This window comes from Urocitellus parryii, chromosome 9 (genome assembly GCF_045843805.1).
Source record: "Urocitellus parryii isolate mUroPar1 chromosome 9, mUroPar1.hap1, whole genome shotgun sequence".
In the NCBI taxonomy this organism is placed as follows: domain Eukaryota; kingdom Metazoa; phylum Chordata; class Mammalia; order Rodentia; family Sciuridae; genus Urocitellus; species Urocitellus parryii.
Genome location: NC_135539.1, coordinates 81,636,318 through 81,650,182, shown reverse-complemented (window position 1 = coordinate 81,650,182; position 13,865 = coordinate 81,636,318). Strand labels below are relative to the sequence as shown.

Genomic DNA, 13,865 nt, shown 5'->3' with positions numbered 1-13,865 from the left:
AAGAGGATACATTGTTCATATACAAATCATATCCCATTATTCTTCATTCTATTTAATAAGAATTGATCAAGGATTTGCTATATTACTGGGACATTCATAACTTCCTTCTAGCCACAGAGGGAAGGAGATGAAGGTTTGAGAAGCTCCCATCCTGAGCTCATTCACTTTCTCAGTACTAACTATGTCCCGGTGTGGGAAGGCAGTAGCTTGGCCTAGGTGCTATTGGGAAGGCCTAGTGCCCTCAGTAGGTGTCCCTGTCTAGGACACCTTGCAGTGAGCCTGAAGATCTAACCAATGCTGTCAGTTTTCCTTCAGTGAAATTGCATGCTTTTTTACTTGATATTTGCCTTCCATGATGTTTTCAGAATTGTATGTTTACTGTAAAGATCATTTCTTTTGTTTTTTTTCTTTCCACTCATCAGAGCACTCAGAGTCTGTTCCGGTCACCCCAATTGTCCTGGGGTGCATGTTGCTAATGATAAATAGAAAGATAGATAAATCAGGTGACCCACCATCTCCTGTCTCCACTGGATCATAATCCCCCTTCATAACCAATTACCAAAATGCTGTATTGGTGACTTCTAACACAACCTTAAAATGCATCATTTTTTCCCATTATTTTTGTCTTGTGCCCCTGGTAATTTTAGTTACAGGTGCTTAAATGTAACTTAATTTCTACCAAGTCTATAATTCATTCATTGACCATATTTATTCAGTACTTACTATGTGTCAACCACTCAATTTAATCCATGGCACAACTCTCAAGGAAGATAATGTAAAATGTGTATATTCCTCATATGTAACTGTGATGTACCACATGAAGAGGTATATTTAGATGGGCTTGAGTTTGAATACTGGTTAATTGCAACTGTCATCAATTATATATTTATTTGTTGAACCATGATTTTCCTAGTTCTTGGTATGGGCCCAAAACAGCCCTGTGCACTGGAGAATCTGTGGTAAGCCAAATAGACCAAGTAGCAGTTCTAGAAGCTAAGAGAGGATCACAGTGGGGAAACAGACCCAAAATGTCCCCCACTCTCTTGTACCATGGAGGCTCTTGGGAAGAGAAACTTCAGCACACATATGAAATGCAGAATTGTCGGAGGTGTTAGAAGAGCAGAGAATACAGGGATTGATGCAGTTGGGAGGTCAGCAAAGGCTGATTTGAGAAAGTGCTGCTGAGCTGAGTTCTGCAGGAAGCAGGGGGCAGTGGGAAGAGGACTCCTGACAGGGGTGCCTTGTACAGAGTATGCAGTGTGTGGGGGCACAGTGCCAGTGGGACTGGATGTGTACAGAGATGGCACGGTGGCTTTGGGAAGGGTGAGGACTGGGTAGGCAAGCAGTGGCAGTGTGACAAGCCACTTGCTCATCTTTGTATGCTATTTGTAAGGCAGGGACCAGAGCACCTGCCACCCAGTGCAGTTACCAGTACAGGGGAGGTGGCTGTGTCCACTGCAGACCTCACTCATGGTAGAGACTCAATTTGTGGTCCTCATAATTATTTTTCAGACTTTTGAGCTTTGGATCATATTATATGAAAACACTGAGAATATCTCATTTTGAGAAAAGGTTGAAAATACTGAGGATCATTCCAAACTGTTGAAAACCTGCTCAGTTCCCCATAGTCACATTCCCCTGCATCAACCCCCCCACCCCCAACCCAGGCCTGCATGTGCAAGCTCTTGTACTCAAGAACTAGAGACACAGGGCAGATTAGAGAGTTGTACCCCAGGGGGTGTGTACCTGGGGCCTGTTGGCCTGTGAACAGAACTCTGACTGCTCTCAAACTTCAGCTCTTGCTCATCCCCCAACAGAGTCCACCACACAGATCTGTTTTCTTTTCCTTTCTTTCAGGTCGTTCTTCCTTTAATTGATCAGTATTTCAAAAACCACCGTTTATACTTCTTATCTGCAGCAAGTCGACCTCTCTGCTCCGGGGGACATGCATCAAACAAAGAGAAGGAGATGGTGACTAGGTAAACAGCCACGCCAGAAAGACTATTGCTTGAGTTCAGTGCATTTGCATTTGGGGCAAGAACTGGGGGACCCTGAGGTGGGACTGTGAGCAGAGTCTCCTTCCTGTCCTGGATCCGAGTCCCATACTAGATGAGGAGAGTTTCTGCAAATTTAGATAAGTGCTATAGATGTTGAGTTTCTGTATATTTTGCTACTAAATGCAATGCTGAATAAGAGGAAAAAACATTGTATGAAACAGAATCCTCAGAAAGAAGGCTGGGCAGGCATTGCCATATTTGTATTTATAAGAAATGATGCTTATAACATTAATTTATTTAATATTTCTACAAATCTATTATTTTTGCTGGCATTTTTTGAGAACAGCAAATCCTACCTACACAAATTTAATTAGAAAAATTTAAAGTAATGGCCAATTTTGAAAAGTAATGAAATAAAAATATCTATTTCCTGAACATTTCCCTTCCTGGCCGGTGTCTTAGAAATGCTTTCTCATTTATGCTTAAAGCATTCATTCTAGATATTTTGTGAGAGTGATTTTGCTCGGTATTTGGGATCTGTTTTTCTCAAAATTCTGCTAGAACTTAGTACACATGAGAATTGGTAAGTAAGCAAGTCCACTTCTATATTATTTCATTGCTCAATCATCAAAACCTTTTATAATATGTGTAACTTTTTTTTTATTGCTGTGAGATACCTGAGGAAAACAACTTAGAGGAGGAAAGGCAGTTTTAGTTATAGTTTCAGGGGTCCATGGTTGACTGGCTCCATTGTTTGAGCCTGAGATGAGGCAGAACAGCATGACAGAAGGGTGTGCAGTAGACAGCAGAAAGATCAGGGAGTGGCAGGGGCTGAGGACAAGATATGCCCCAGGAGCCTAGTTTGGGGACACACCTCCTGCAGTTTTTATTACCTCCCACTAATGTCACATTGGGAACACATCAGTGGATGAACCCACTGATGAGATCAGAGCCTTCAGCGTCCAGTCACTTTCCCAAAGCCCTACCTTTATACATTGCTGTCCTGGAACCAGGCCTTCAGTTTGGAGCCTTAGGGGGACATTTCAGATTCAGACCATATCAGAATGTATTGGAATGAGATTTCTTTAACAGCAAGTAAAGGGTGTAAAGTAGAACACCGGAGGAACTGCGGTTTTCCTGGGCCCTGATGGAAGATGCAGCTAGGAGGGAGGTATTAGCTCCTCTTTTTAGTTAATTTTCCATTTTTAGGACTAATGTAGACAGCCACATGACATAGAATTGTAACAGCATTAGAAACCTCAAACCTCCTCAGATGATAGTTTTCCTGTGAACTGATAAAGCTGTACTGTAAACAACAGGGGGAGTCCATCTCAGTAACAGGTTTTTCCCACATATGGTTCCAGATGGACCACCTCAGCACCCTCTGTAGGATGTGCATGCCCACTCACCCTTCCCGTGGATGTGGCCTTCCAGCCCTAGGAGGGAGAGTGGAGGCCCTGGGCACCCCCTAAGTGCCCTCAGACACTTCTCAGGGCCAGCATCACTGTGGTCTGTGACTGCACACCAGCAACAGGATTCCCAGGGTCACCAAATCCCCAGAGAGCATCCGGAAACCGAGGACACTGCAAGATTTTCTCCTCCTCCCAGGGACAGTTGCTTTATGTAATAGAAACTTTGTTCCCGGAGGGTGTTGTTAATTTAGACATCACTGAATTATATAAATCAAAAGAAAATATAGTCAGAAAATACACACACATTGATGCAAATTCTGCTTTCTTCCTGTCTTCTCTCATATTTTGTTGCTGCCATTCAGCGTTAGCCTTATTCTCAGAAGTATTCAAGGACCATGAAATACATACATGTCAAAACATCAAGTTGTATACCTTTAACATAACAATTTTTATTTGTCAATTATACCTAAATAAGGCTGAAAAAATTTATAGATCTATACACCAAAAAAAAAATAATAACTTTTCATTACCAACTCCATTTTCCCCATGGAATGAATCAGATCATTGCTATTCTGTTGTAGCCTCAGGTGATGTAATTTTGAGGCCCTAGACTAACTATAGATTGCTCTGCTCTCTGAGCTCTGCACCAGGATTCTTTAAATTATTTCCTCTTGAGTCTTTCCTCACCTCATAGAAGGAGGGTTGGTGAATTTTACTTCTCTTGTTAACATTTACAAAAAAGGAACGTATGCTATTTAAAATTCTAACACAGAAAAGGATGCCTAATAGAAAGTAATTTGTTTCATGATAATGTGTTAGTTTCACACAAAGGAATTTAACCTCAGAAAAATTCATCAATGAAAAAATGAATACTGTAATGAAAAGTAAATACATGTGTAATGCTCTATAATAATGGCATTACAAAAATTATTTTTATATGGATATCTAATAATAGGAAAATGATTGTGATAAAAAAATGAAATATGTGCTCAAATAGTATTAACCCAATTTAAAAATACTAAACTTATATATGTAGATATCTAGAAAGTACATGGTTTTTTAGAAGTTTATATAATGAAAAAAATTTCATTATACAGATAGGTTTTAAAGCAACCAATAGCAACATTACAATAACAAAACCATCTGAATAATTTATCGAGATTACTTAAATCTATAAATGTATCCTTTATTTTTTTTTTTTTTTTGAAAAATTTTTTAACTCATAGATAGACACTATACCTTTATTTGTTTTTATGTGGTGCTGAGGATTGTACCCTGGGCCTCACACATGCTGGGCAAGTGTTCTACTACTGAGCTACACCTCCAGTCCTACATGTCTCCAATCTTACCACTTGAGATAAACATTAAAACTTAAGTGAATTAAATGGGTAATAAAGTCACAAAGATAAAATCTGATAAAGTAGATAAAAAAACTGGCCCTGCTACTGTGTGAATAAACTAGTACACATTTACATACATGATAAGCATTATCGTGACATCTATAGTGTATATTTAACAGTCATGAGTAGTGTATATTTAACAGCCATGTGGGTCTAATTCTCCACAATCCAAAACTTTTTTTTTTTTCCGTGCGATGCTTAGATATATACTTCCTCATACTATAAATTATATATTGAGCATTTACTGGATCTAAAATCATCACCATCATGTCTACAAAGAAAAGCAGTGTTGGCCTGTGCCTGTAGGAAGGTGCCCAGCATAGCTATTCTATGAACATGGATGCAGCCTTCCTGGGAGGAAGTGGCCATGCAGTGGGGTTCAGAGTCAGGCTATGTCAGATTGAGCTTGCAGGAGCCAGAGATGGTGGAAGTCATGCCACAAAGCTGGTTTTAAAGATTTTATAGGTCAAAATTAAGAAAGGGGACTATTTTAGAGATATACATAATCATATCAGTAGGTGTAGACTCTGGTGGTTTAGAGGGAAGGTGGATTACATAGATTGGGATAGATATTAACTGCCCAAGTGAGGCAGGGCTAACTGTACAAGGCACCTGGGAAGAGACAGGTCAGGGTACTGGGGGTAGAGGAGCTCTCAGCCATGGGCAGGAGGTACAGAAGAGGCATAGTCTGTGTGTCCTGGCCACGAGCAATGTGGCCAGAAGAAAGAAGGAGTGCAGCACTGTGCCTGTGCTCCTGCTGTGGGTGCTCGGCATGTCCCTGGTGTCATCCTCAAAACAACAGATCTTGGAAACAGAGCCAGTTTCCAAGAGCTCTTGTTAGATTTGGCCAACAGCTACTGAAGTAGAGGCAGGTCATTCAGCTGCAAGTGTCCAGCAGGAAATGTGCCTTTGGTGCTTGTGGAGGGATCAGGGCAACAAATGGCATGTGCACATGGAGCGCCCAGTGCTGTGGAAGCAGATGATCCTGAAGGAAGGTGGAGAGGGAAGCAAAAAGATTGGATGCCCATACTTGGAGAGGTGCTGCATTTGGAGAATTCCAGAACCTGTCTCTGAAGAACATGGAGCATAATCAATTAGGAAGTGAAAAAACCTGCTATAAAACAAAATCCAAAGGGGCAAGAGTTTCAAAGATGTAAGTGTTCAGCAGTGCCAGGTACTGCAGAGAGCACTCCAAGAAGGCGAGTGAGAAAAGGTCGTTGGAGTTGTTGCTGAGGGCCACTGATGAGCCCCAGGGAATGCTGGAGTAAGGCAGGAGCAAGTGCTGACACAGCATTCCGAAGGACGAGGCAGCCATAGGAAGAGGAAATGGGACGGCACCATCAGAAGGACTTTTAGAGAAAGTTCAGGCTGAAATTTATCATCATCAAATCTCATAGGCTGTCCAGCAGCTCTGGCCTGGGTGGAGGGTACAAGAGGGAAACGAGATGTAACTCATCTCTCTGAGGGGCCAGGTGATTAGGAGGCAGCAGACATTGTGAAGAATATTTTCTCTGACAGATTCTCAGCCACTAAATAGAACCCAGTGGATCAGATGCTGAGTCGTTGATTCCATTAGAAAAAGCGTCCTAATTGGGTTAAAACCTAATCCTAGCACTATGAACCCCACATCACCAAGAACCCCTCAGAATGTCTTACTTTGAACCAGAGGCTTCAGCCAAAGACATCACCTAAAATGGATTGGAATACGGGGATCCAGGGTGAACTGTTCTAAAGGCGATTGCTCTTTTTAAAGACAGACCCTGGTTGACTCACATGCACAGACGTCATCTGTGAAGCATGGTAGATGGATGAGGCTCCTGGACAGAGTTGTTCTCATTTTATTGTTTTTATTTTTAGCTTACAGAAGAAAATTACAGTATAGAAATGCAGACCAAAGGTCTAATATGTAATTATCTAATAACTACTCTAATAGATCATTATTTTTCCAATTTTTGGTCTGTTATTTCCCCAAACTCTCAGCTTCACTCAGACACTTATAGATGAACATTTTTTTGGAAAAAGCTATAAGATGCACTCTTTAATTAATTTTCATCAGTAAATTAGTCCACATTGATACTGCAGTGAGGTACGATGACTGGAGTTTACTATTAACGTAGTCGCCCTCTCAAGCATGACCATCTCTTCCCTCTCTCCCCCTCTTGCCATGGATCATTTGCCATTGTTTTCCTTCTTGGCTGGTCTGCAGCCCTAATCCAGGTGCTGTGTATGTTTGGGTGTTGCTGGTGGCAGGAGAGCTTTCCAGAGCAGCATGGCCCATGAGAATCTATTCTTGGAAAAATCTGGCAGAGTGTGGGTGGGTTATTCCAGGTTGTAGGCAGTGCTGGTGGGGCAAGCCTCTTCTCCCCAGGAGCTCAGAGAGTGTGGGTGGGTGTGGGGAAAACACTAGTTGTAATCTTCAAGGTTCAATCCTAGGGCAGCGATCAGCAAATGGAACTGGGAGCAGCTGGGACAACCTCGACCTCTTTTGGCTTAGGTTGGGAGTGGTAATGGGGCACTAGGTGTCAGGAAAGACTTTTGTTGTGGACAGGATCTGAGCTGATCCTGAGTGATGGATAGAAGTTCACAGAGCATGAGGTGCATGAAGGGTGTTCCTAAAGGGAGACCTGCAGGAGCCCATTGGACTGAGGCTCAGTGAAGAGACCAGGCCGCAGACTCTCCCAGGGTGTGGGGTCTGATCCAAGAGGCAGTGGGCACCAGGGTCATTACACCAAATGCAGCAATCAGTATTTAGAATCTCCTGCCTCTCATGGCATGCAGGACTTCCTAGGGGCCTGCTTGGAGATGAGAAGTGCACAACTCATTCACTGGCACTAAGAGTTCTCTCAGTTATCACGTCTGATCTCCTCTGAGTGATTAGCATTCTTCAAGTTCTCTTTCTAAATTTACTGGATATTTGGTCTATGTCAAGGATGGGAAAGAAGGGCATTTCAAGTAATAAAGCTTACTAAAGTTTAAAGAAGCATTTACCAAAGCACCACATTTCTTCTGTTAAACAAAGACCATAATAAAAAGAAATCTAGAAATACAGTGGTGCAGTTGGGAAGATAAAACTGAATTTTTCTTTTTGGATTTTCAGCAGTTATATTTGTGTGGGTTCATATAGATTGCTTTTATATTAATTAGCTTTGCTTTCAATTTTTTTTTGTTTCTTATACTATGTGCTTTTTAACCATGTTTGTTGAAGGTATGCACTCAAAGACTCTTTCTTTAATCCCTTTACTCCACATTCTGCTCAGATAATTGATTCTTTCTGCGTGACATCATGTTGCTTTTTTTCCGGCTCATATCAGCTGTTTTTTTTTTCTTTCTTTCTTTTTTTTTTTTAATTTTCCCTTGTCTTTTCTACCTTCCCTCCCCCCTTCCCTTTTCTCTTTTGTTTTTCTTTTGTCTTCAGCCTATTCTGCAAACTTGGAGTTCTTGTCAGGCATAGGATTTCACTATTTGGTAAGGAGACCCTTGAAAACCTATGAGCATGGCCACCACTTGGTTTTCTTTGCCATTCCTGCACTGTGTTGTGTGCTGCAAGGTTGCATGGATGCACGTTTGCATGGCTGCATGCATGGTTGTAGGCCAAGACAAGGTCCTCAGGGTTGTTTATAAGCAGTGTTATCTTTGGTGAAATGGAAGACTGTCTTTTTTTTTTTTTTTTACATCAGTCCCAAGCATAATTGCAAATGCAAAGGGTCTATTATTAAAGAGCAAAGGAATGAAAATGGCAAGTTCTACCATGTTTTATTGGAGGGCTAAAGTAAAACTGGCCCTGAGTTTTTGTTTGGTAATCTTTGCTATGTTATTTAATGCTGTTACAAATCAAAACTTTACACCGCACTTATGTTCTCAATGCTTTTGACCACAGATTTGCATGTCCTCCACTCCAAACTTTGGAGCTCTGTAGTCCAGAAGATGGAGCCAAGGAGCTTCCCTTGCCAAAAGTGGCTTTTCTAGCACCACTCACCCTAGACTCAGTTTCGGTTTGTGTTGAAAATTCATATAGCTGAAGTTCATGCTCCTGGGCACTTGCTTCTGGACAGCCATGCAGGGTGGGCACTTACTTTCTGTGGATTTTTCCATGCAGTGGGACCTTAGGATTCTATAACCGCTGGCAGAACTCACATTGTATACATCCTTGCCTAATTTTATCAGCTGCCCAAATGTGAGCCCTTCACTCTACAGGGTTTGAGATAGCATTGAATGATTTTAGCAACTAGACATATAACGATGTGTTGTATACATTTTCTAAGTTCAACACATGAAAATCTAAGGATATAAAAAAGGGTAACCATTTTTACAAAATCCACAGTGAATAAACTGAAATTGGATGCATGCACGTGCGTGAGCGGCGCGCACACACACACACACACAGTTTACATTCTTTTTTTGTTCTTTTTATATATACATGTCAGAGTGTATTTTGACATGTGTACATGGAGTATAACTTTACATTCTTTATAATTTTTGAGAAATGATAGCTTTTTGGTTTAATTAATGTCGTACTACTGGACTTGTAGAATTTACAATATTTGGTAGTTAATAATTAAAATGTAAATTTCATATAAATTGCCTGAATTTTCATTATTATTTCAGTTATCTAAAATAAATGGGGCAAGTGTCTTCAGATCAATTTCCAGTTGACTGACTTGTGTTTAATTTCTCCTTAACAGATAACAATTTTTATGAAAATTATTCAAACAGGGTTCCTGTACTCGTAGCATTCTCAAAGTAACAGAGGGTTCAGATATTGATTTGCCCTTGAGTGTGCTATGAGGTTTCACATGGCTGTGATGGGAGCTTATTTGCAGGTGCTTTTTTTGCACTTATCAATAAGCATAATAATACTCTGCAATGCTAATTCTAACTTCCTACATACTACATATTCTTATTTTTCTGTTATAGCTCATTATTTTTTTTTATTTTAAGGAAACTTTCTTGAGGTATTCCATACAGTCATGTTCACAAATATTAAGGACAGTTTAATGAAATTTTATGGCTTTCCTATATCCTATATGGATTACCCATATCCATTTATTTGGTAATTTCTCAGATCAGGACAGAACATTTCCAACATCTCAGAAGCCCCCCTTGTACCATTTTCTAAATTATAATCATCTATAAAGGAACCAAGCATAGCCTTGTATTACATTAGGTTAACTTTATCTGTCCTGAAACATCCATTTTTCATTTTGACTAAATCATCCAAGGGTTTCATGGATAAGATAGATGGATAATTTCGTTTGTTTTTTCTGTTGGGAGAAGACCTGTACTTTGTGTTGTAAATCCCCTAACCTTTGAATGCCATTACTTTCATTTTTTAACAGGAACTTATTAGAGACCTCTCATGTGATTTTACAGAATTTTATGCATTCTTTATATTATTAATGTAGGTATTATTGCTTCCAATATGTTTTGGCATTATTTTTAAGTACATAAAGTTCAAGAGACCTTTATTAATCAAACATACCCAAACAGAGACTTGCCCAATTTATAGGATTTTTAAGCCTGCAGCCTGTAACTCTACATATTACAGCTATAGTCTAGCTTTACAAAATATGATGTCATAGAGGGAACAATGGGCTTTGAATAAAAAAATAAACTGGATATAAGTTCTATCTTTGTAAGCTATCCATCTGAATGATTTAGAAAAGGAACTTAAATTTCTAAACATTTGCTTTTTCATTTTCCTCATGAGTTAAAACTACTTCTAGTCTTAGATAACGATTATGTGCATCAAATCTGAGATAATATTGAAGTGCTATATGAATTATAACCTTTCAGCTTTCACCTGTAATGTTTCCAAATTGATTAGATTTTATTTAAATCTCTTTATTAGATCTTATTTAAATAAATTGAATTATGTACAAGCCATACTAGGCAACTTGGCCATTCAAACTACATGTATAATGACACACTTAAAATCTTGCCGTCTCCAGAATGATTCAGAAGTTGTGTAATCCAGGTGCTTGCTTTCTGATTTTCCAGTTGTGCATTGTGGGGGTCTTCCTGAGGACCCAGCAGACAGGTGCAGTGGTGATCTGTATAACCAGGTTGGATTACTCTGATTTATTCCCTTCATCATACCTTTATGCTCTACATTTCCTGCATTCTGGCAGGAAATAAACTGATTTCTAAAATGTATCTCCTGTACTGTCTTAATTAAGGGGAAATTTCATGACAGAACTTAATTGACCCAATTGAAAGTCAAGTTAACAAAGAAATAGTTTGGTGAGAATGAGCAAAGGTGAAAGTGTAGAAAAGTCCACATTAATCTTAAGTACATCAGGAACTGGGGGCCAGAGAGGAGCATTAGGATAAACGAAGACTGGTGCCTTCTGGTGGTAGCCTTGATGAGCAGAATCTGTCAGGCAGTGAATATTTACTCCAAGTTGGCCCCACATTGTTCCTACACCCCAAACATCATCTGTAGTTGAAAGGTTTTTCTTTCATCTGAAGGATTACCAGATCCATCTGGACTCCATGTTTGTGTATATCTTTTCTGTACTTTAGAATAGTTCCCAAGCATTGAAGCACCCAATCTAAGAACAAAAAGATCAGTAGTGCTCTCAGGCCTCATCTCTTCTTTTGGAGGCTTTGAAATCACTTTATTTTATATTGGGGAAAGGTAATTTCTTAAAAAGAGGGGACAAACTGTGTTACACGTAGGTTTCTGGTGAATCAAACAATGTTTTAGAAGGGGAAGAAAGAAAATATCATGATGTTTAAATACAGGCATTCAGTTGAATTCTGAAATGCTTGCTGATGACTGTAAGTTGGAGCATAGATAAGTTTTGGAAATTTGGGATGTGAACGGCACTCAGGTTGATTAGTGATAAGGATCCCATTTGCCATTCTCAAGGACCCAGTGTTGACTGGAGAAATATGACTCTTTCCTTTCTCTCCACTTTTGCTAAGTGGAAATTCTGCCTACTGATTTCCAGGCAGTTGGAAGGTGCACGTACCTTCAGCCATCTTTAGAGGCAGCAGAACACAGTAGCTATGACTGCAGCAATGCCAGTGACAGTGGCACAAGTTGTGCCTATCAGGTCTCCTTAAGGGCTGTATTTTGATACCCAAAGATAAATCTAATGCCTTAAATGCATTTGTTCAATAAACACCATGTGTCTACAGTGCACAGGACATTCTCTTGGGATGTGAGCAGAGAGAAATGTGGTTTTCTGTTTCTCTCCAGTGCTCCACTGAGGCCAGTCTACAAACACCTGTCACTTATAGTTCCTGGTCCACAGTAGCTTCTCTCTGAATGCCCACTGGCCTCTTTGTGCTCCATAGTCTTACCTTCCCAATGTCTCTTGTCACACTCCTGCATATTGTAGGTTTCTATTTCTTTGGACAGAGATCCTTCTCCTTCACCTGTACCCACTCCACCCTGGCTTCCTGGTGGACCTCTTTCTCCATAATTTCCCAGACCCTTGCTCACTCTGTGCTTCTGTTCTGCAGGCCTTCTCCCTTCCTCTCTACTGTGTCTGTGTTGTGTTTCTTTCTGCCCAAGGCCTGCTCGTGCCGTAATGAGCATCTGCCCTGTGATCCCTGCACATACCATTTGTCCTCTGAAGTCCTTGCACTCGGAATGGAGTGAACTCCACATCCTTCAGACTCGGGTGCTGAAGGATGTTACTCTCTGGAAGTCCTTCCCTGGCTGCCTCCTGCTCTAACGCTGTCCTGCTCCATGCACCTTTGCTTCATCTTGCTGATGGTCAGCTTGCTGAACTAACCTCACTGGCACAGGACCCTCCACTCTGCAGGGGCTCACAGTGTCTCCTCAGGGCATGGCAGGCAGTGTGGTTTGCATAGGGACCTTTTCAATAGCTGAGGACTGAGAGAATGAGCCATCTAGATCCTGCCATCCTCCAACAGAGAAGGAAGAAAAAACAGGCACAACAATAGAGGCTGTGAATCTGCAAGTGTTCTTAATTCACAAATAACCCAAGTTGAGTTATTTTTTTTTCTTGAGAGGTTATTAAGGAAAACGTAGTATCCAATTATTCTATAATATATGAGGATCATAGTTTTAAAATTTATTATTCCTTTAAGAGGTCCATGAGAATGCCTACGGCACTTACAGTGAAAAGGAAATGGCGTATGATTAATGACCCTCCAGATGACAATATCATTGAATTCCAGCAACAATTATCATTTCAATTCAAGGACCTAAGAAAGCCAGCACAAAATATTTATCATGTATGGACCCTTTCCATTTTCCAGTTTTCTGGTGATTTTCCATATTGCTGAATCCTCCAGATTCCGCAGGGTCCATGAAGAGTTTTTGAATCTCCAACACAGGGACCTCCAGCTTTGCCCCAAAGCTACATTTTGAATGTAGTCATGATCACTTTAGAATTTCTTGGTTTGACCTCACAGTGACCCTAGAACTTAGTGCATGACATCATCAATGCACCCTAAAGTGCCACAAGTGTTCAACAAGATACATATATGGTTAAGATGAAGCAGGACTATTATTACATTTTTTTCTCCCCAGGCAAGTTCCTGATTTAACTAGTGCATCTTAATCTTACCATGATGTTTGGAAAAATTTTAAAAGTAAATACTAAGTAAAGTAAAACAGTGAATTCTTTCAACAGCTACCTCCCCTGATCCATACATTAGTGGATTGGGTTTTCCATGACAGTTCTGATGCTTCTTCCCTGCAGATGTTTAAATGGTGACTGCCATCCCATGTCAGAGATATTAGGGAAGTAGTCTATGTTTATAGTGTCCCTAGTGATGTGCAGACTGTGCCTGTTTGTTTGGTAGAAAAGCAAAGTCACTTGAAGTAATGAGAATCTCTGAGGATTAGTGCCTATCTGAGAATTAAATGTGCCTTGACTTTGAGCATTTAATGGTTCAGTTTTACTCTTCCATATATCACAGATTCCAGAAGTGATGGTCATTGACAGTCTCCAATTTCTCTCTATCCCCTCATAATTTTGATTGAAATTTATATCTGCTAGCATAATTTTATTCCACATTATTAACAAGGGTTCTGCCAAGATAATTCATTCCTTCAAAGAAGAGAATATAATCAG

General features: G+C 40.2%; 1 protein-coding gene across 1 annotated transcript in view; it reads left to right on the top strand.

Annotated features, from left to right (window-relative positions):
- Nucleotides 1-13,865, top strand: part of Ryr2 (ryanodine receptor 2) — a 588,770-nt gene that overhangs the window by 460,656 nt on the left and 114,249 nt on the right. Inside the window, exons 62-63 of the mRNA XM_077802933.1 lie at nt 1,858-1,979; nt 8,225-8,274. Of these exons, the coding sequence (XP_077659059.1) occupies nt 1,858-1,979; nt 8,225-8,274 (172 nt within the window). The remainder of the gene's footprint in view (nt 1-1,857; nt 1,980-8,224; nt 8,275-13,865) is intronic.